The sequence below is a fragment of the Ascaphus truei genome, chromosome 5 (assembly GCF_040206685.1).
Source record: "Ascaphus truei isolate aAscTru1 chromosome 5, aAscTru1.hap1, whole genome shotgun sequence".
In the NCBI taxonomy this organism is placed as follows: domain Eukaryota; kingdom Metazoa; phylum Chordata; class Amphibia; order Anura; family Ascaphidae; genus Ascaphus; species Ascaphus truei.
Window position 1 is genome coordinate 271,458,430 of NC_134487.1, and position 21,095 is coordinate 271,479,524.

The 21,095-nt window shown below is 42.1% G+C and overlaps 1 protein-coding gene across 2 annotated transcripts in view; it reads right to left on the reverse strand.

Annotated features, from left to right (window-relative positions):
- Positions 1 to 1,649: 1,649 nt before the first annotated feature.
- The window catches only part of MGAT4B (alpha-1,3-mannosyl-glycoprotein 4-beta-N-acetylglucosaminyltransferase B), a 195,131-nt gene continuing 175,685 nt past the window's right edge, over positions 1,650 to 21,095 (reverse strand). The window contains exons 13-15 of one of the 2 annotated variants that reach the window (XM_075602044.1): positions 18,995 to 19,082; positions 3,853 to 3,965; positions 1,650 to 3,091 (exon numbers count right to left, since the gene is read on the reverse strand). In XM_075602044.1, the coding sequence (XP_075458159.1) occupies positions 3,068 to 3,091; positions 3,853 to 3,965; positions 18,995 to 19,082 (225 nt within the window). In that variant the 3' untranslated portion in view covers positions 1,650 to 3,067. Of the gene's footprint in view, positions 3,092 to 3,852; positions 3,966 to 15,546; positions 15,853 to 18,994; positions 19,083 to 21,095 lie in introns of those variants that run through there. The other variant, XM_075602045.1, reaches the window with a different exon arrangement.

The following is a 21,095-nucleotide window of genomic DNA, read 5'->3' on the forward strand; positions in this document are numbered from 1 at the left end:
GGTCCTGGTTCCACAGCTCTCCTACATAGTCACAGTGAAACAGGTTCTGAAAGACAGTCCAATGCCAATAGCCCTACTCTTTTTGTTGCTAGAATATCGTCAACTTCATCAGGGGTAAAGAATGGGTTGATCATCTGCCCTTTATATAGTCCAAACCTAATTGTTTGATTGATTAATTGAGAATTCTATTTCAACCCTTTATGGGTTGATATTAGTGACTGTGAATGAATTGGCATATAATCATATAACAAAGAACTAGCACAATTGAAAATGTATAATACAACTTAAAAAATACATATAACAACGTGAGAAATGGCTTCTAGACAGGGAGAGACATAGAACAATTACAAGGCATGATATACAGTATAACTAATGAATATAACTAAATAGGAGATATAACTTTTTATAGCGAATACTTAAATCAATACACTATTAATGAAAAATTATATAATACATTATGAATCACAAGGATGATAATTACAAAATACTAGACAAAATAAATAAATTATTAAATAACTTCCATAATATACATAATGACAAAAAAAATGATGACCAAAAAATGTGTTACATAATGGCAACAAACTTAAATAGAACAGGGAAGAACAATTGAAAGATAAGCGGAGAGCACCAAGTACAATAAAGTTATTGGCTTTAAAAAGAGATCGTTTTGAATAAAACTGATGTTTAAAATACAAAAACTATTTATACAATGTGTAATCTGTCAAGTAGTGACATAAGTATTGCAAAAGTGATGATAAAAATAAAGCATTTTTATCATCACTTTTGTTATACAGTACTTATGTCACTACTTGATACTATCTTTGTTGGGGGGTGAGGGGGATGAGGTGTGACAACCTTTATTTTTAGCAGTCTTGCTGCCTGTTAACCCCGTCCTTCTGTCCGTTCTCGTTTGGGTTAGTGTGGGTAAACCCTGAGGTTATTGTTAGGCACTGGGTTTTTGCATATATATTGTGTATGCATATTTCCAAGATATTGTAATAACGTGTATATAGTACGTTTACACATGTGGGGCTGCAGAACCACCTTACTGGACATAAGCTGCCAGGTCAGAGACCCCTTTCACCCCCAAGAGCCATGGCCCCCTGCTGGACATCCATTTTCCTAGACTGGGAGGGGGTGGGGGGGTCCAAAGGGATTGTACACGGACCATATCACCGCCATCTAATCCGCCCTCATAGAACTCCAGCTCGGACCATCTTGTCTGGAAATCGCCATCGTAGGCCTCTTCTGATTGGCCGAAACACAAATCGGCAAATTGCCAGACCTGTATCCACTCCCCCCTCGCCTGTGAATGGACCATCCCACTCTGTGGTATCCTTATGTCTTTAAATAGGATTTTTGGGGGACCCAACCCCTAAATCTGGGACATTTTACTTTAAAAAAATTAATAAATCAAGAAATACCGCCCCCAATACCGAATGGGGGGGCAAAAGCAAAACAAATGTTTCTGAAGAGGCCCAGACTAAGTTGTAAACCAATTCTTTAACACTCGTTAACTCTGTGTGTAATATTATTGTTTTCAGACCTTCGCTGTCTGGGGATTTTTAAATACTTTGGCTTTCCGGCTTCTCAGGAAGCAAAAGGGTTTATGTAAAATAATGAGAAAAAATACACACACACACAAATAATTATCATGCCCTCGGTTTCCATTTTCTTCAACATTTCACGTTTACTTCTATTGTTTTGAAAAAAAATATATACAAAAAAATGCTACAGTGTCAATTCTAAATCCAGATAATTACAGTGCACAATTTTTTTTATAGATGTATTAGAGAAATCAATAAAAAATACAAGTGACAACACGTCATGTTTTATAACATATCCCAGTGTGTAAAGGAATAAGTGTGTGTGTGTGGGTGGATGGGGGATTATGACCAGCTCTTTTAAATAGTATTTCCAAAATAAATGGATCAAAATATACAGAAACATATTCAAGAGTAGGAGTTGAATTTGTGGTACTAAAGAGTCCAAATGCATCGCCATATAAGGAGGTAAATAATGTTTTGCGTGTCCAGGCTGGTTAATCGAGAGGATTAATGCACCTGTGTTGCAGGCACCACTGGCAGAATAGGGGTTAATCCATGAAATACCAGAGGGGCCTGTAACATTGCAAATTAATGCACTGCTGTGCCCCTCCCGCCCTACATCTCAGAACAGGGAAGCTTACCCACCCCCCTCACAGGTGCAGCAGGGTACCCATAGCTCCAAAGGGGTTCTCTGCTTCTATATTTAGCCTCTGCACTGTTGAAGGGCACAGCAACTTTGGCCTCTGCATTGTACAATTAAAAGGACAGCACTATCATTCTTTGAGGTTAAGAAACCTTTAAAAAGTTGAATGCAGTGATATCAAACTACTGATCACAGCAGTACTGGGGGGGGAAAAGGCACTTTAACTACTTCAGTGCTGGAGGGACCTGAAATGCACTGCAGGCCAACAGCATTGTAAGCGTTAAAGCAAAAGCAAAAAAAGGCATGAAGATTTCAACTTTTTGTTTTTTTAGCCTCCCATCAGCAAACACAAAGAGTTCCGTCCTGTACAGCCAGTTAGTGCAGGACAGCGATGCTTTGGCACCCAGTGCTCACTTGTGTTGTGCTTTCCACGGCAGGCGACCAGTGACTTAGAACATCCTTGCGTGGGTAGTGGGTTAAAGAGGGCCACAAAGAAGCTCCAATCAGATCACTGAGAAAAGTTTCCCCCAGAGTTTTTGTCGGTGCACACAGGAGGAGGTTGTAAGAACGTAAGAAAAGCTGTCTGCGTTTGCTTGGGCAGCAGTGCATTCTGGGAGTCTCAGAACGGGGAGCCGCTTCCCACCTGCCTCCAACTGTTGCACTTTGGGTTATGTGGCGAATGTCTCTGCTTCTGTTCTGCACCTGGCGTGGTGGGATAATGTCCTACGGGTCTTGACTCCGATTGTGGAATATTGCTCCATAATGCACACAGTCTTCTACTGCTCTCCTGTGACAGCAGAAATCACCGGAGGGAGAAGAAAGGGGGAGCAAGAGAAGCCTTGAAAACCTCCCTGATGAAAACTTGGTCCAAAAGATCTCAGTCTGCTTTTTTAATAAATATCTGTTTGAAGAAGAGGATAAAGGGTTAACACCATTCGGTCCGTATTACTACAGGTGTTTGGAATAACACCAAAAGCAAACACTCAAAATAACATACTGTATATGTCCCGTAGTCCCCCAGCCCTATTCCAGTCTCCTAAAACATAGCTAGGAAGATTGTTGGTGTGGACATACTAGGGCCATATTTGTTTTTTTTAATAGTGCTATATCATAAGAAATCTTCTGGCCATTTCAAGTAATCAGCTGAAAGTTGTCGTTATGGAATAGAACCGACTAATGAATATGGGTCAAAGTTATTCTGTTTTTCGCTTACTATGTTTCTTTTACCAGAGATTTCCCTAGAGCATTAGTTTGCCTCATTAAATAACTCGCACCGGAAACAAACATTATGCATCTAAAATACAATAAATATTGTAATTTGTGTGTGTCTGCGTCAAAACACCAGGAGCCTTGGATTTGTTATTGTAGAAAATCTGATACTCTTCAACAAAATAAATTACATTTTAGCCAATTGTTTATTTCATTCAATTAATTAATTTCTCTCTCTACATTAAATGATACAGAACACATTCAGGTCTCAAGATAATGCCTTGCCCGATACTCCCACAGCATACAGTACTTCCACTGCAGCCTGGGATTCTGGGTAATTAAATTTCTAATGTAGACAGAGTATGAGTGCTCATTTCGCATATAAATACCTACGGGTGGCATCTATAAACAGTGCTAACAAATAATATTAAACCTGTTGTGCCTGTCCCTTACCTCACTCAAGATGACCCAGACAGGAGAATCTGTCTGGATGGAGAGGCGTAGCGCCTCCAGTGGCCCGAATGAAGAATTCACTTCTCCCTCTGCTATGCCCTTGTTAAATGATCCTGTGGAATGAAAGACAGCAAAAGCCAATAAGGATACAGTGCAGCTACAGAGAAGGGCTGTCCTATTTGCATGGATTAAAAAGCTAAACTTTACCGCAGTATCACGAGGAGCCAGACTACACGGGGGGGAGGAGGGAGGGGAACAAACCGTTACGATGAGTGCCTCCCTTTTCTACCATTCTTGGGATTATATTCTCTGTCTTCTGTGTGTTCCCTGTATTGTACATCGTTTCTACTACTGTGCTGTTCTGTAAACTATTACATTATAGATGCTTTTCTTGCAAAGCATGTGAATATAAGCATGAGGAAAAAAGAACTTTTAAATACAATAACAGAAATGAAACTTTTAAGATTAATAAGTACATGAACTGTAAATCGAGTATATTATGTATTTATTAGAGTGCCCGTGCGGACTACAATATGGAGGAAAAACATAAAGAGCCATAAAAACAAGAATTATTGAACATCTGAGTAATATCAGACGCAGCGTTGTGACACAGTGTCTCTAAACATTTTGCCCTGTTTCATCTCTTCAATCCTAGAGGTCTGAAGTTCGTGGGCATTGAACAGGTACTTCAACATTGGAGAGGTAGAGACAGGGATAGAGATCTAGGACAGCATGAGATGTTTTGGATACATCGTTTAAATACTCTGACACCGCACAGCCTCAACATAGATTTTGAATTAGCTCCCTTTCTGATCTAAAACAATAAAACTATTTTAACATCAGGGTTCTGTTTGTACTCTCACTGGGATGCACTTTAATATACATGGTCTTTATTAATATATATAATTATTTTTATTGATCCATGTTCTCCCCCCCCCCCCCTCCCCGACACCTTCTCTCCTCTCTATTTCATGGGCATCGGAGAATTTATAAGATCTTATATGTATTATCATCATGTTTGCGCTCATATTTTACAATTTATATTTTATATCTATATGTTTTATTAAAGTTATATTGTTATTCGCCAGACCGTTTTAAGACATCTAGAATCAGGATTTTTGGTCACAAAGTTTTGTACTCATTGAGAGAACCTGTGACTTAATTAATTATATTGTATTGCACACACTATATAAATATACAGCCCATTAAGGCTACAGCCCGTTATACTGCTCCTGACGAAGCTGGCAAGCTCAGCGAAACACGTAGAGCCATTGCCAAGTGCTGTGCCCAGGAGGACTTGCCGATCCAAGACTGTCCTCTCTGTGCTCCGAAAAGACCGGATGTGATGCAATCCTAACCGGAAGTGACGCGAGACGCGGAACAGCAAACACACGTGGAGAGAAAACCGAATGACCGGGAAGCGGCCTGTACCGTTACCTCCACGGCGTGAGACATCCTCGGGCGCCAAACAACTTTTATATGTGTCCATTTTATATGTACACAATGTGAGTACATATATATCTTTCTGCTTATTTTAAGATACATTTTTTATTGGTCTGCACAATTGGTCTTTCTCCTCTTTCATGTCTCCTTGAGTTACCAGCAACATTGTATCCTGATCCAGTCATCCCTTACTGCATCAATATTAGACCACATCACCTACTGGCAATATACCATTCTTATCCAGTCATCTGAATTTATCTCCTACTGCTCATATTATCTGACTACACTGTAAGAAGGCATTCTATAGGAGCCAAGATTCCTTTTATTTCAAGACTTATCAAACAGTGGTACACTATATTTGCCCTTTCTCTTATCTTTGGGGTAATTCGGATACTACGCTCCCTTTGAATCCTGGACAACACTGCATTCTTTAGGGAACCCTAACCACTCCCATCAGAGGATGAGATGTATCCACTGCCTTACACGGTTTTGTTTTTTTATATTTACTCACTATTTTGAGAACTTATGTTTATGTGAATATCACATTAATTAGTGAGCACATTATTGTTTCACTTACATTGAATTGTGTTTAAGTGCCGTTCGAATCACCTGGGTATCTGTTCTATAAACCACCATGTCTCCTCCATTACTGGTTTAATAGGTTACAAATCAGCGGATTGCACAGCAATCTGTCAAAAATTTACAATGACTTCAATTGAATGGGATTTTTTAACAATCAGCTGCTTTGGTAAATGTTTAATTAGGCCCCAAATCTCTTCCTCTCCCCACTTATCTTTTTCCTTCATCCACATCCTTTTTTCTCAATGCCTTTCATCCATGTTTCCCTCTAGCTTCTAACCCCCTTGTGTATGGGTGTCAAGCTCCAGTGTTTGTCCCTTTTCCTCGCCTGCACACGTGACGCCAATAGGAATTAATTGCGCCTATATTAGTTCTATGAACAGTGCAACACATTAACTCTAAGTGCAGGAAGCCAGTCAGCACCTGATTGCCACCACTTCACGACTCGCAACCACGTGATTGCTTGGGTAGAGATCACATGGTTGCGGTCGTCTTCCTCATAACACGAACAGAAGCTCCACTTCCGTTCTGATCACATCAACAGCTTCAGGTGATCAGTGAATGCAATGTCCCCCTAGAGAACATGAGCATGACGTTCCCTGAAAGTCATAATGACCCTTGGAGTCATTATGCTTTTTTTTGAGCACCTTAAGGGATAACGTCAGTGCTTAAAGAAATGAATTGGCAGCATTCCAATGAAAGTTTAAGGCATATTATGTTGCATAAGTAGAAATGCAATTACTTTCCAAAGGATTTTTATACACATTAGGCCATATTTTGGCCGCAGTGATGAGCAACACGCCACCTACAGCATGCAAAATACCTTATGGTCCATATAAGTAAATCGGTTCGAAGTTGTCTTTTGGCTTACCACTGCTTAGTAAATATGGCCCTTCCTGGAATGGAACTATGGAATTGTTCCAGTATTCTTTTCTCTATTATATGACCTACTGGCTCCAAACGGAAGCGGAATGTAGTGTGCAGTCTGCAATATTTGATCATGTGCATTTTGATGCCAGTGTTTTGGTCCAAACCATACAAACATATTATTAAAAGTATTATGAAACGAGCATTACAAATTGACTACGAGGGGTTATTGTAATGGAAACTGGTCTACACTGGCCTTAAAATAGAACCTCCATATGGGAAAAAATATACACACACACCCAATGTAGGGTGTTTAACAAGCCAGAGTTATTGACAGATTACAAATTATTACAGTATGAAAAAAAGATTATTCAATTAAATTGCAAGTATCTTCAGGTTTCAAATGAGAGCTTACAATATTTTCCTTTCCTAGAAGTTGAATCATTCAGTGTCATTTAATAATCAAGCTTTTATGCTTGCTCAGATATGTTATTGAATTATACCAGACCTTTGAATATGCAAGTAAGCTCTGCAGGACTTTGTAACAAGAGTTTTTAATCTTAATGTATTTTATGCTACTTTTTATTTTATGAATAGATATTTACATGAATTATCTGCTTCTTCAGATCTCCATAACGTGCTACGGGAAAGCGATACCCAGACTTTAATCTCTAATCAGAGATTGCCGTCTCCTGAATACAGATATGACAGTAGAGATATCTCAATGTTATTATACATTTCACATTATTCCTTGAATGTGTATTTGTATTACTGCAGATGCCAAATGCTTTGGCAGGTCTTTACACTCTTTACCGAATTTCTCTTTAGATAAGACTGCTCGTCAGCTGTTGCATATAGGAGGAAAATGCTAGATCCACCCTCCTATGTGTGACATCATGATAGCGAGACCTTGAAGGTGAGGGGAACAATAGTGTCCCCACATCTTAAACAGGCTGGTTCACCGCAATATTTTATCACTGTAGGGCTATATCAACTTAGCTATGGGCATTTACTCCTTTTCTACTTGTTAAAAGATTATAGGGGGCACTATCATTATTGCAGATAGTCTTTGGGACACCACGCGTGGAGGTGGGCGAAATTTTGAGTGAAATTTGAATCCGTTCCTTTTAGCCTCAGATTTTCGTGGATCAGTCTCAAAAAGGCGCATTCTGTTTTTTTTTCTATCACCGCAAAACCGAAAACTGATTCGGATGTTTAAGATCCAAACTCGTTTTTTTATTTTTTTTTATTACCTTCCAAAATCGCAAATGGATTTTTACATTTTGTTTTGGGAGCGTTGTAACTACAGGTGCAGCCTTGGGTCTAAGCCATTGTGTTCTTGGGTTTGGCTTGGTGTGGGCTGTTTACTGGGTGGCTGCTGTACTGTACTTTTGCTTCATTTCAAAATCCGCCGCCCTTTGGCACAGCTGTTGTGGCCGCCTCCTTACCTGCCACCCTGTCCTCCTTCTGAACGACAGGGTCAAATGATTCCGCAGACGTCACCAACGTGATGTTGCACGGCGTCACGTTGCCATGGCCACGCAACGTCATTTGACGCGGCGATGGTGCGTTGCCATGGCAACGAGACAACGTGATGTCCACGGCGTCATTTTACGTTGCGGTTCAGAAGGAGCAGCAGGGCGGCTGGTAAAGAGGCATCCGCAACTGCTAAATTACTTCCTATCAGGCCGAGAGCGTGACAAAAGTATATGGTGGCGGACATTTTTGCCACCCCCAAATTTTGTCGTCCTAGGCCCGGGTCTAACGGGCCTAATGGGAAATCCGCCACTGGCTTCAAAGCCAAGCTTACTTAATAAAACTAGTAGTAGCATTTAAGGTGACTGGACTGACCCTTGTCTGCGTTCACTCCCTGGGCTGGGGACTAGCCTCATTGGCTTGGGCTCTACTGTACTGTAAGCAACAATACTGTGTCATTTCATTTCAAGGAGAGTTAAACTTGTACACATTTAGTTTTTGCACCCAGTGTGCCAGTGAGGCAACAGAGGCCAGCCACTGCCAGTGTGCCAGTTCCAAAGCAATAGCAGCAGCACATCCAGGGTAGGAAGAACACAGAGCAGCAGCGAGTGACATCAAACATCATCACCTGACATTTCTCTCTCGCATCTCACAGTGCGCGTGTGTGTATACACATTAGATAGCTGTGTACAGATATATACACAGAGACCCAGTCTGAGAAGGGAGATTCTCTGACTGATATTATACTCCCGTTTACTAGCAATTATAGTTCCATTGTTTGCTATTAATTTATGACTGTTAAGTAATGGACTGTTATTATACACCACTGTCCAGTCCACCGACCAGCATCCCACTAGTTATACGGTATATACTAACTAATTGTAACAGTTCTTACTAGGAGATTTTTCTTCCGTGGATATACCGCAGTTTACTAGTAGCTAGTTCTATAGTTTGACATTTTAATACTGTTACAACTGTTAAGTAACTGTCCATTACCAGGCACAGCAGCAGTCCATTGACCACTACCCCACCAGTTATTAATATCAAAGTAGTGTACAACTACTACGGACTGTACCATTAGCATTTAGCAGCAGCATTTATAATAAAATAAATGGAATAACATTAAGGTGTTCTATTGTGTAACAGTTATTCATGTAATTACCATTTTACACTGTCTGCGTTAAGATTAGTAACTGGTTACATTACGTTCTCAAGTATTTGCTTTACCTACAACATAAATATAAATATATATATATATATATATTTACTAGTAGTATATATACTACATCTGATCGCAGCTAGTGGAGTGGGTGGAGAGGAGAACTGTGCTGCCACTGCCAGCCTGTAGCAGTAGATCAACCGAGTCTGTCCGACCTAGGCTAGCAAGCCTAGCATAAATAACAAGTTATTAACAACATGTCTAATACTAGTTTTAAGAAACGCTTGGAAATTAGACGTGCTGCTGCAAGAAGAGGAAGGTTAGCAAAAAGACTTTCTGAAGACTTGTTGCCTTCTCACTGTGTAGCATCTCAGGCATTTAGAGAAATTATGCAAAATGCGAAGCCATGCTAGACCATCCCTAGCAGATCATATTTCCCCAACAAGAGACTCCCCGAACTGTACCGCAAGGTTGTTGTATCGGTTGTTCTCTCCGACTGTGAAAGAGCCTCCACCTCCGATACAACAACCTTGCGGTACAGTTCGGGGAGTCTCTTTCACAGTCGGAGAGAAGTAGAGTACACCTCACTATTGATATGTGTAGTAGTGGTCACTGCCCATTGGGTTTGTTTTACTCAGCATAGTAATAATACTGTTAAACAGTAAAAGGAGGTGAAAAAGACGGTCAGCCTCTGCAGCAAGACGTTCCAAAGACATACTACTTTGTGCATGCCGAGTTTGGGGGAAAAAGCACACACCGCTTCTGATGTGTTAGCCACCCATCTATCAGATTCTGTCATTTCAGCCGTTCCAACTTGGTTGCAGCACTACAACATGCCCATTATTTGTGGAAGACTGTACATATTACCGCGCTCCTCCCTATAGAAGTTTGCTGCTGGTAAAAAGATAGGCCCTACATATATAAAAACAAAAAGAACGATTCCTGTGCTCCTAGCAATTAGGCAAAAATAAAATAGTAATCTCATGAATACGGGTTATTTAGTTAAACCCTTTGGCCAAAGCGTTGGCTTGCAGGCTTATAACGCGTTGGCCAAAGGGCTTAACAAAATAACCCTTATTCATGAGATCACTATTTTATTTTAGCCTGATTGGTAGGAGCGCAGGAATCGTTATTTTTGCTTTTCAACATGATGCCCATCCCTTGTTTTACACTCGTACTCAATTTAATAGTCACTTGTTTCCCAGCTCATTATAGGAATGTGCAGGGCATTTCGTCAGTTTTTGATATACATAAAACAACATACCTTTTTTTATCCCATATTTAAAATTAATTCAGTTGGCAGAAAGAGAAGTAGTTCACGATTCAAGAGCCTTGCATAGCCTAGATTGGTATCACAGGCTTGCACCACCTAATTAATCACAGTGGTGCAAAAGCCTGTTATACCAATCTAGGCAATTTAAAACGGTCTTCCTGCCAGATGAATTTATTTTAAATATGGGTTAAGTAAAATGTATGTTTTAAGTATATCAAAAGTTAAAATCCCAAATTATATACTGTCATGCCAATGGTATTACACCATGAATAGCACTGTATATATAATCACTTGAATTAAACTGCAGTGTGCACTGAAGTAAGAGGGATTGCTTTTTTCTTTCAGCTCTATTTTTTGTGTATACAATATTTAATCCTCTGGAAGTACCCAGTAACAGTTTGATCTAACTATATAAGTCTTTACAAAAACATCTAGACAGTTGGAACAAAATAAATTCTTTCCCAATTCCCCCATTTGTCATTTGTGTCAGTGTCCAGAAAAATGTGCGCTCACCTTAACAGATCCAAGGCTGCAGCAGCAGAAACCAACTTGCCACCAGCTAAAAATGGATGTGCCTACACACTGGAATAATACCTTATATTTTATGCTTGCGCATCTCCATGAGCAGCAGAAGGTGGTCAATGATTATGTAATGGAGCATGCCAGGCCACTGGATAGGGCCTTTCTGCAGCCTAGATAGTGGTATCTGATAGGATTGGGACTTTGAGGAAGTCATCTCTCTTGTGAGCTGTGACGATGATGGCATAAGCCAGATCATCAATCTGATTTTCCTCCTTGAAAAAACAAGTGATATGCAGCATAATGGTGAGGATGACCATGAAATGGTGGCATCTGGTATGAAATGGGAGACATGAATACCTTCAAGCTACACTTTTAGTTCCTCGCTTCAAAGACTTAAAAAGACCAAAGAATTAAATACTTTTTGCCCTATGGTGAAGAGACTGTTGCAAATTACAAGGAGAAGCTAATTGATTGTATCCTGTCAGACAGAGGAGATTGGCCGAGGTTGGCATCAGTGGTGGTGCATTCCACACAGAAACAGACAACACCGTGTGTCAGGAATAACCCTGACAGTTTACTAAACCTCCCTTTCTCACTGTTCCTTTGTCTGTCCACCGGGTGTGCTGCTATTTCTGTCTACTCTGGGTTTTGCTCTGTCGATCTCCTCTTAGCTGCTCCTGTCCATCTCTGCCTGCTTTATAATTTCATGTTTCCTGCACCTACTTGCCTTTGTTTTGTGATCCTGACTCCTGCTTCTGACCTGACCACCTGTTCTATGTTTTGTCCGGATTCCATATTAAAGCCTATTTATTGGCTTGTTCCTGTCTGTTTCCTGCTTGCTAGTCCCAGTCCTGTTCCTTAGTCGCAGTCAGAGTCCCGGCCCTGTTCCTGCCTTCCTGCTGCCTGTGACCCCGACTACGCTATCTGCCGCCTGCCTCTGACCCCGACCATGCCACCTGCCGCCAACCTCTGACCCCGACCACGCCGTCCGCCACCTGCCTCCGACCCCGACCATGCTATCTGCCGTCTGCCTATGACTCCAGCGAGTCTTGCCTGCTTCCCGTTGTTCCGGCCACCGAGGAATCTACCCGCTCCAGGAGTCTCTCCCATGACACAGTGGTTCATCACCACTTGCACCAGTTTCTTCCTCTCAGGCTTTGCCAAGTGACTTTTGGTGGTAGTAGGGGTGGTGGCATAAGTTGTGGCCCATCACTATGGCATAGTTCACACTAGTAGAGAAGCACCAGACACCTCTAATGCAACTAGTGCCATGAATATGTTGGAGGCATATATTGGTGATAGTTCATTCCTGCCTCTTTAAGACTGGGTTGCTAAAACAGAAACATGTCCTGCAATTGCCAGGGCGGCAGTGGAATGGCCAAGTTGTCCTCCTGCAAGTATGGTGTTAGAGAGTGTTTAGTACAGCTGATGCAGTGATAAGAGACCACTGGACTAAACTGTCCGATGGCAGTGCGGAAAGGCTCACTTTTATGAAGATGAATCAACATTCGATTCCTCAGAAATATATGGCCCCTGCACTCAGCATTTAAGAGGCTCAGGAGAAGGCTAATTACCAGGATTACAACACTACCAGTGCCACCACATTTAAAAAGACCATGCAACAATAGCTGTCTGCCAGTCTACAATATCAGTGCCCATGTCAGAGATGATGTCAATTGGAAAAATGAGTACCAGTGGCACTGGCCATTGTGCACACAGCCCACTCCACCAACCACAACGCCATCCAGTGAAGAAACATGAAAATATGGCATATTATCTATATTTTATTTTGACCATCTTCTTAGTTATTGGGGCCCACACAAGCCAGTGCCCAAACTGCTATGCCGGTCAGTGCCACAGCATAATATCTAGGTTGGAAAATTGGCATCTGGAGCTGCTGCAGGCTGATCAGCTACAAATTACGTACTGTAACATCCAGGTTCACATTGGCATACAGTGCTTGGCTTGTGTTTAATAATATATGTACAATATGTCCTAAACTAGTTACTGTTCCATATCTCACTAGTGCACAAGTGGGAGAGGGAGGGCCCAAACAAAGCCATACTCCTTTTTTTCTTCTTCAATTTTGCTCACAATAATTATTACCTGCGAATAGCACTCAAGTGTTATTACAGTGGTCTGAATCAATGGCCCCTGACAATAATCTAGTAGCACTGAGTGACTGACTCTGAATGAGTAATCCAGTAACAAGTAAATAACACAACCGTCAGAGGCCAACTGTGAGATTAACTAAATTTAGTTGATTTGTCACTGACTGCTGTCAGTGGCTTGTTGTGTTTTCAGTGTCCACCTACCACCGTCATCAATCATCATCACCTTACCAAAACGTGAAAATATGGCATATTATTTATATCTATCTGAGTTTGACCTAATGGGGGCCCAAACAAGCCAGCACGCAAACTGCAGTGCTATGCCAGGCAGTGCCACATCATAACATCTAGGTTGAAATTGGCACCTGGCACTGCAGGCCAGATGGCCATCAATTACATAACATACAAGTGGGCACACTGCTTGACAGGTTTAATATTTGTATGTCCTTGTAAATAACTAGTTACTGTTCCATCTTTCTCAATAACAAACGGTTGGGATCGTGGGCCCAAGGACATACTCCCTTTTATTATTTTATTGTGTGCTCACTCCTCAATTATGGCCCTGTGAAAAAAAAACACTTGTTTTTCACATGGCCTAGGCTAGTATAGCTCACCCCCGTTATAATGCTGGGCTTGGGGTCCAAAGAATCACATCACGATATAAGCGGAACGCGTTAGAATATTCTAGCCATAAACTTATACATGCTACAGTATCAATTTCGTAATACTCATTTACAGTGTTCGACAAACCTATACATTTGCACGCCCCGGGCGAGTGGATTTAACATCGTGGCGAGCTCCTATTGGCCCAAGCAGCACACGTTTGGTACTAGGTGGCGAGTAGATTTTTTTGTTTGGCGAGTAGATTTTTTGGTGATTTGTCAACCACTGCTCATTTATGTGCGCGAGAATTGCACCCCGCGGGTTCCGCGGCCACCGGAGGGGGAAAGCTAGGATAACTCTCCCAGCTGACCCAGGCTCGGCAGCGCAGCAGCACCCCTTGCAGGAGTGACCCGGCATCAGCAGCAGCCAGCTCCCGGTCATCTAGGACATGACAAGCCCTGGTCACACCAGCAGGGCACAGGAGAGGCTAGATCTGATCTGGAGGGCAGAGGAAGGGAGGGGGCAGGGTAGAGGGAATCAGGGGAAGGTGGCATAGGAAAACATCCTGGTAGGAAGATCTGCATATACTGTATATATGAATATCACGCGTTCAGAAGAAAAAATCCACATTACTTACGAAAATTGGGACCCACACTTGCATCGCGTTATAAGCAGATTCGCATTGTAACGGATCGCGTTATAACGGGGTTGAGCTGTAATAGCACGGTGTTATGCTGTACCATGACTATAAAAGGAGTAGTTAAGGTGAACTTGTAATCAGTTTCTTTTATTTCTTTGTTTATCTGGTTCTCTCTATTTCCACATAAGATCCTGAAAAACCAATGGGATTTCAGTACCGAGCCAGCAAAGAAACCGAAGAACTAAATGGAATTGCAGCAGAAGTCTCCATGCAGTGGAGAAAAAAATGGAGTGGCAACTAGTGTGGCAACTAGTGATTTTCCAGTGGGTTCCTCCCATTCGGGCTTTGAAAACAAACCTTCAATGTCCAGGAATAGGGACTCCCAGCCAGCATCTCTGGCTTGAGAGAAGACCTGGGCTTAGCTCTACACCAGAGACCGGAACCAGTGCTTCCATTCCCGTTCAAGGGACTGGCGTTTCAGATGTTAGGCACCTTCATGGAGAGGGTCTTGCTGCTGACCCGCGAGCCACGTCCAGTTTCCACTCCTCCCCCACATTCGGCTGTATGCGCGTGGGTCTAGACCCCTACCAACCCCCTCAGGCTCCTCACTCAGCAGGCTGCAATTTTACCCTTGCAGAATGCTTTCGCAGCATGCCAAGGGGCTGTAATCTGTTATTCTCCATATAGTTCCCTACCTCGTCCTCACCAATAACATCTGGAAGTGGGTACTTTAGCTAAATGAAGGTGAGCTTCCTCTATTCAGTTCGTTCCCTGACACACCAGGGATCTCATTTGGAGAGTGTTCCATGGTGCACAAAGTAGCACGGAAGAGTACTTTGTCCATTTAACGGATTCCCTGACCATATGCCCATTTTGCAGCACAAGGGAGGCAAAGCAGACAGGACGGTCAACAATTACGGAACTTCTAGGTTGGCACTTGGCACAGTGCTTTGCTTGTTTAATATTTGCATGTCCCCAATAACTAGTTACTCTCTCAATAACGCACAGGTGGAGGGCGGGCCCAAGAACATACTCCTTTTATTATTTTATTTTGTGCTCACTTCTGATTAGGTTAGGGTTAGGTGAGGATAGGTAGGCAGCCAGGATGCAGCATACATGCAGCGCATCTACCAGGCAGGCATAGGTAGGTTAGGCAGGCACTAGTGGAAGGCAGCCAGCCAGGCACAGACACTCAAATAATAACTAAGTTGAGACTTGAGACATGACTTGAGTGGAGACAGAGTTGAGACACAGCAGCAGCTCATCAGCACAGTAGTAGCAGCACTTTACACAGACAGGAAGGACTCCGTCTCAGCACAGGCAGAGACTAGAGAGAGAGAGAGAGAAAATAATATCTAAATCCAATGTAATCCTTCTTGATTGATTAACCTGATGTCAGATTCCTATATAATATTATTTCGCCAAGATAAAGAACCTGCAACAAATTAGGAGAGTGTGAGGTCAACTGGTAAACCATCAGTTTCATCATCTTAACTTTAAATCATGACTGATTTGAAGGGATGATTAGTTATCAGGTTGAAGTTGATGGACTTTTCTTCTTCTTTAGTTTCCAAAAAATCTACTAGTACTACTACAGTATCTATGTAATATTAGTAAATAGTAGTATTTATTAAATGTCTATGATTGATTAATGCAATTTTAAAAATAGTACATATTAATTTGCTCCAAAAAAAGGCAATTCGCACAGCCGTGAACTATAAAAACAGTAATCTACCATACAAAATGTAATATAACACACTTTTATAAACATGATTTACTATATATTTTAAGTTTGTTCTTTAACTTTTCAACTAACTATTTTGTATTTGTGTTATTTTCTGAAAAACTTTTTTTTGTGGGGAAAAGGAGGAGGTTCCACAGGAGATGTGTGGAGAAGCAACAGAGTCACTTCTCACAAAAGGGGTGGAACATGGAGCCTGACTGGGCCTGGTGTGCCGTAGAGGAGTGGGTGACTGACTTCTTCAGGTGGTGGTTTTCCAGTGATGACCTGGAGCAGGGTCATCAAGTCTGGAGACAGAGGATGCAGATATTCGATAACGTCGCCTCTCCCAGAGGTCACAGTAGGGGTTCTGCATGTGTTGCTGCAAAGAACTCGTCCAGAGGCATCAAATCCTGCCCCTATGCACCATAATGTCTTTGAGACACACGTCTCCACCTCACGGTCTCCAAGACAATCCTAACTAAGCTAGGAAGAGCCACCATCCCCAAAGTCAACCTCACTCTCTCAACCTTGACTGACGCACCCCCTGGCCAGATGGACTTAAGCACTCCCTGCAACCCCTACCCAGTCCCCCTTCCTGTGGTTCCTCCTCCTGAACCTCCACATCCCCACCTGATGATGTTTCCTCCGCCCCAGGTAGAGCAGAAAGTACAGCAGTAGAGGCTCCAGGAGTAGCAGACTAAGGTGATGCAGCTGAAACCAGATCCAGGGACACCGATTCAAAACCTGTTATGGCGGAACAATGACAGGCTAGAACTGGATCCTGCTCCGGCAACCCTGACACTGGCCCGACTTGCATGCAACACATTCTGCTGCATTTTCTGCTCGCACACCTGTTCAAACAGATGGGCTAGGGCACAGGAAGCGGCAACAGTCTCTTATGCTACGCAGACAGAATCACTCGAGGTCAATGATAGCCAAAATAGCTGCTGACAAAAGTGGCCCTGATTGTAGAAACTCGCTGTCCGACAAATTAGCAATTGCCTACAAATCCTCACTACTACAGTACCTGCTTCCCCCAACACAAAGCTACTTCCAAAGTGTAAGGTTGAAGGAGGTGGAATTACTACCTCCCCCAAGCTCAACTCAGACACAATCGTGCTCCTCTAACACAGGCGGAACAAAAGTAGGAGCAGCAGGTTCCTGAAGCATACACACAAATTAAGGGGGAGGTGCAGTCACAGTACTGCGGCCATTCCTCTCTGGTGCGTTCCCGGATCCGGGTAAAGTACACCCCATGTCGAGTCCACTAGGACGGTGTCAGAGTTTGCCTCCCAGTGGGTGTCAGTCTGGTTGCTCTGCTCGGTATTCCCCATCATGGATTCTTTTACTTACACCTCCCGAATTTAGTGCACTATATCCTGGTTTCAGTTATTTGTTTCACCGTTTCTTCTTTTTTACTCATCAGGTCCCAAGATCAATGAGAATGCGGTTCCACTGATTGACTGGCGAAGCTGGCCAATCAAGTAAAACCGGTCGAAAATAGACCTACTGCTAGTACCAGGATAAGCACCTGGTACATCTACTGCTGCTCCTGCACTGCTAATCAGTGTCCGATTTCCCATTAGGCCCAGGCCTAAAATAGAAAATTTGGGGGCGGCAAAAATGTCGGCCCCATTTGCTGCGCTCTCGGGCCTATTGGACCTAATGGGAAGCAACTTGCTTACATGTGCCGGCCGCCTCAGTTCTGCCCAGTTTCTTCAAAATAGAGTGTCAAATGATGCCGCAGACGTCACAAACTACTTCACACGGCGTCTCTTTGCTATGGCAACCAGGACGTCGCGGCATCAAATGACGTCTGTTACCATGGATATGCAATGTGGTGACATCCGCGGTGTCATTTGACGCTGGATTCTGAAGGAGAAGCAGGGCGGCAGACACAGGCAAGTGCCTAAGGGTGGCGGATTTGGAAATCCGACACTGCTTTTAACAGAATCTCTTGAAAAATCCCTCAATCTCACACAGGAGGGGTACAGGCAGAGCCCCTCCTACACCTGCAACCACTCCCCTAATATAAAAATAATAAAAATGAAACAAAAAACCCTCCCCCCCTGGCACAGCCTGCCTGGTAATGTACAGGTTAATAAGAGCTTCAATCAGACTTAGAACTATGCAACTCATTTTGACAGATTTATTATAAATCATTCTTCCTGGTAATGCACAGGTTATTAAGAATTTATATTAGTGTTAGGTACCCTTGAGATGTCGTCTGCCGTGTAGTGGCTCAAGGGCTTACAACACTTTGGCCAAAATGTTAAACTAAAAGACAATTTTATTTAATAGATATCTATACATATATATATATATTTAGGTACTGTACCGTGTATGAGTTTCACAGGATGTGCACTGAGCTCTGTCTCTGGTTTTAAATTTAATTACACTGAGAATGGTTTCCTCTTTTTAATTATTATTATTATTATTTTTTTTTAACAATTTGTGACAATTGCTCCTATTATCTTATTTTTTTATTAAAGGTTATGTCTTATTACGCTGGGTTTGAGTGCAACCATAAGGATATCTCTCCTCCCGTTCTTCTCATTTATAATATTCATTTTTACATAAGCAAAAAAAAAAGCAAGAAAGAAATAATAGTTTTAACATCTTTAGAGTAACATTTTCAAAGTTACATTGATCAGTCATTTAGAAGAATAAAACTTTCTTCTCATGCTCTGCGGGGCTGCCATTAACATGCCACGCAACCTCAAAAAAGGGCGTCCGGGTTGCTCACCTATTTGAAGGTACCCGTCTGGTGTGCGGTGATATTTGGAGGGCTTCCCCCGCCCCTCTTGCAAGGCTTCCTTATCGGACTGGAGGCTCTGGATTGGGGAACACAAATTATTTGGTTACATCTGATGAGTCAGATCAAATAGCAGCTGGAATGCACAAAGGCCCCATCATCAGTGTGCAAGGAAAGCAGGCAAACTGGTTGCACGTCAATCCAGCCCACTAGGTGGCGCATTCACCTTATATAAAAATGAAAGCAGTCCAGCAGGACAATGATGTTCAAGGTTGACAGCCAACACAGAGCCCTTTTATTTATATATTAAAGATAAGCAGCCCGAGGATGCTTGGAAACTAGATATACATCTCGGTGTATCTTTCCTGGGAAAAACATTATTATTCCTGCTACATACAGTGCAGAGTAAAAAACGCTAATGTTAAAAAATGTCACACACAGTAATTTCATAGGTACAGTCATTAATTGTTCACTGGTAAGAGACTTACAATGAAAAAAATATTGTATACAGAAATATTGAAAGAAAAGGGGTACACTGCAATACAGCCCATGTTGTCTATATATCTCTATGGCTGGTGCTGTAGAAAATATAAGTCCCATTCATTTGAATGGAGCCAAAAATCCCCCCAAGAATGCATGGGTAAGTGTCTTCACAGCTAATTAAATCGGGGCCTAACATAGCTACTTTTAGTGACAATTCAGGTGACTGCAGACAGATTCCCAGCAAACACCTTAGATTGCAAGCCCTTCAGTATAGGTACCCAATTCTCCAAATGTAATTTAAATGACCTAGCCCTATTTACAGTATTACATATTTTTCAGCACTGTTTTCTTGAATCCTATTGCTACGTAAATGATTGGTACTGCGTGCACCCATGCTACCAGCACACAACTATATGTTTTACATACATTCATATTCCACAGATAGGGCTGCTTTGAAGTTAACCATTTGTGCAGCTACATGCATGTATAGAGAATGCAGCTTATCCAACAAACTCTACCCATCTGCTCCTACACACTCAGCAAAAAACAAGAAGCCCCAACGCTACATCCAATATGACAAAAAATAGAGTTAAATACTTATCTTTCTTCTCATAGGTAAAGATCATTTAATTCAATTCTTTGGCCAAAGTATTTTAAGCCTGTAACCACACCAAGGTGCACCCTTTTTACAGGTCCTACCAATACCTGCAAACGCTCTCTAAGCCTCTCTGGTAGAGGGGAAAATGTCTCAATACACTGGTCATTCCCAAAACCAGGGACGAGGGGTCAGAACCCTCCAAACAACTGTTTACCAATTGAAATTTACAAACACACAGAATCCCTACACTCTTTTTGACACAAATATATATGGTGTGGTGGGTTTAGGTTCAGAGCTTGCAGGGGTTGTGTGTGTGTGTTTGGTAAACAATTGTTTGGAGGTTTGTGACCCATCCTCCCTGGTTCTGCTGGCCCAGTCCACTTTTAAATGGCAGGTTATGCACCTGGGAATGACCAGTCTACTCAGACATTTCTCCCTCTATAAGAGAGGTTGGGAGAGTGTTTGCAGATAGTGTTAGGACCTGTAAAAAGGGTATAACTTGGCAGGGTTACATAACTTTTGTCAAAGTATTTAAATAAATGACCATTACGTATGAGAAGACAGATAAGTATTTAACGATATAATTTGTCATATTGGATGTAGCATTGGGGCTTTTTGTCTTTTGTTGTATACATTAGGCCACAATCCTAGTAGCACTCCTTTGAGAAATATATATGGTGTGGTGGGTTAGGGTTCTGAGCTTGCAGGGGCTGTGTGTTTTTCCTACATATACTCAATCTTACATCTCTATCTGTACTCATCAGACCTTTGGTGCTATTTTTGTTATTATTCTCCAACGGGACCTATATATGCCATGTTGATACAAAAACTACCTGTAAAATTAAGTTTTTATATTTACAAATTATTTACAGAATATCCAGGTGTACACACACACACACACACACACACACACACACACACACACACACACACACACACACACACACACACACACACACACACACACACACCTCTTCACCCCCTCCCCACCAACCTCCTGCCGATTTCCTA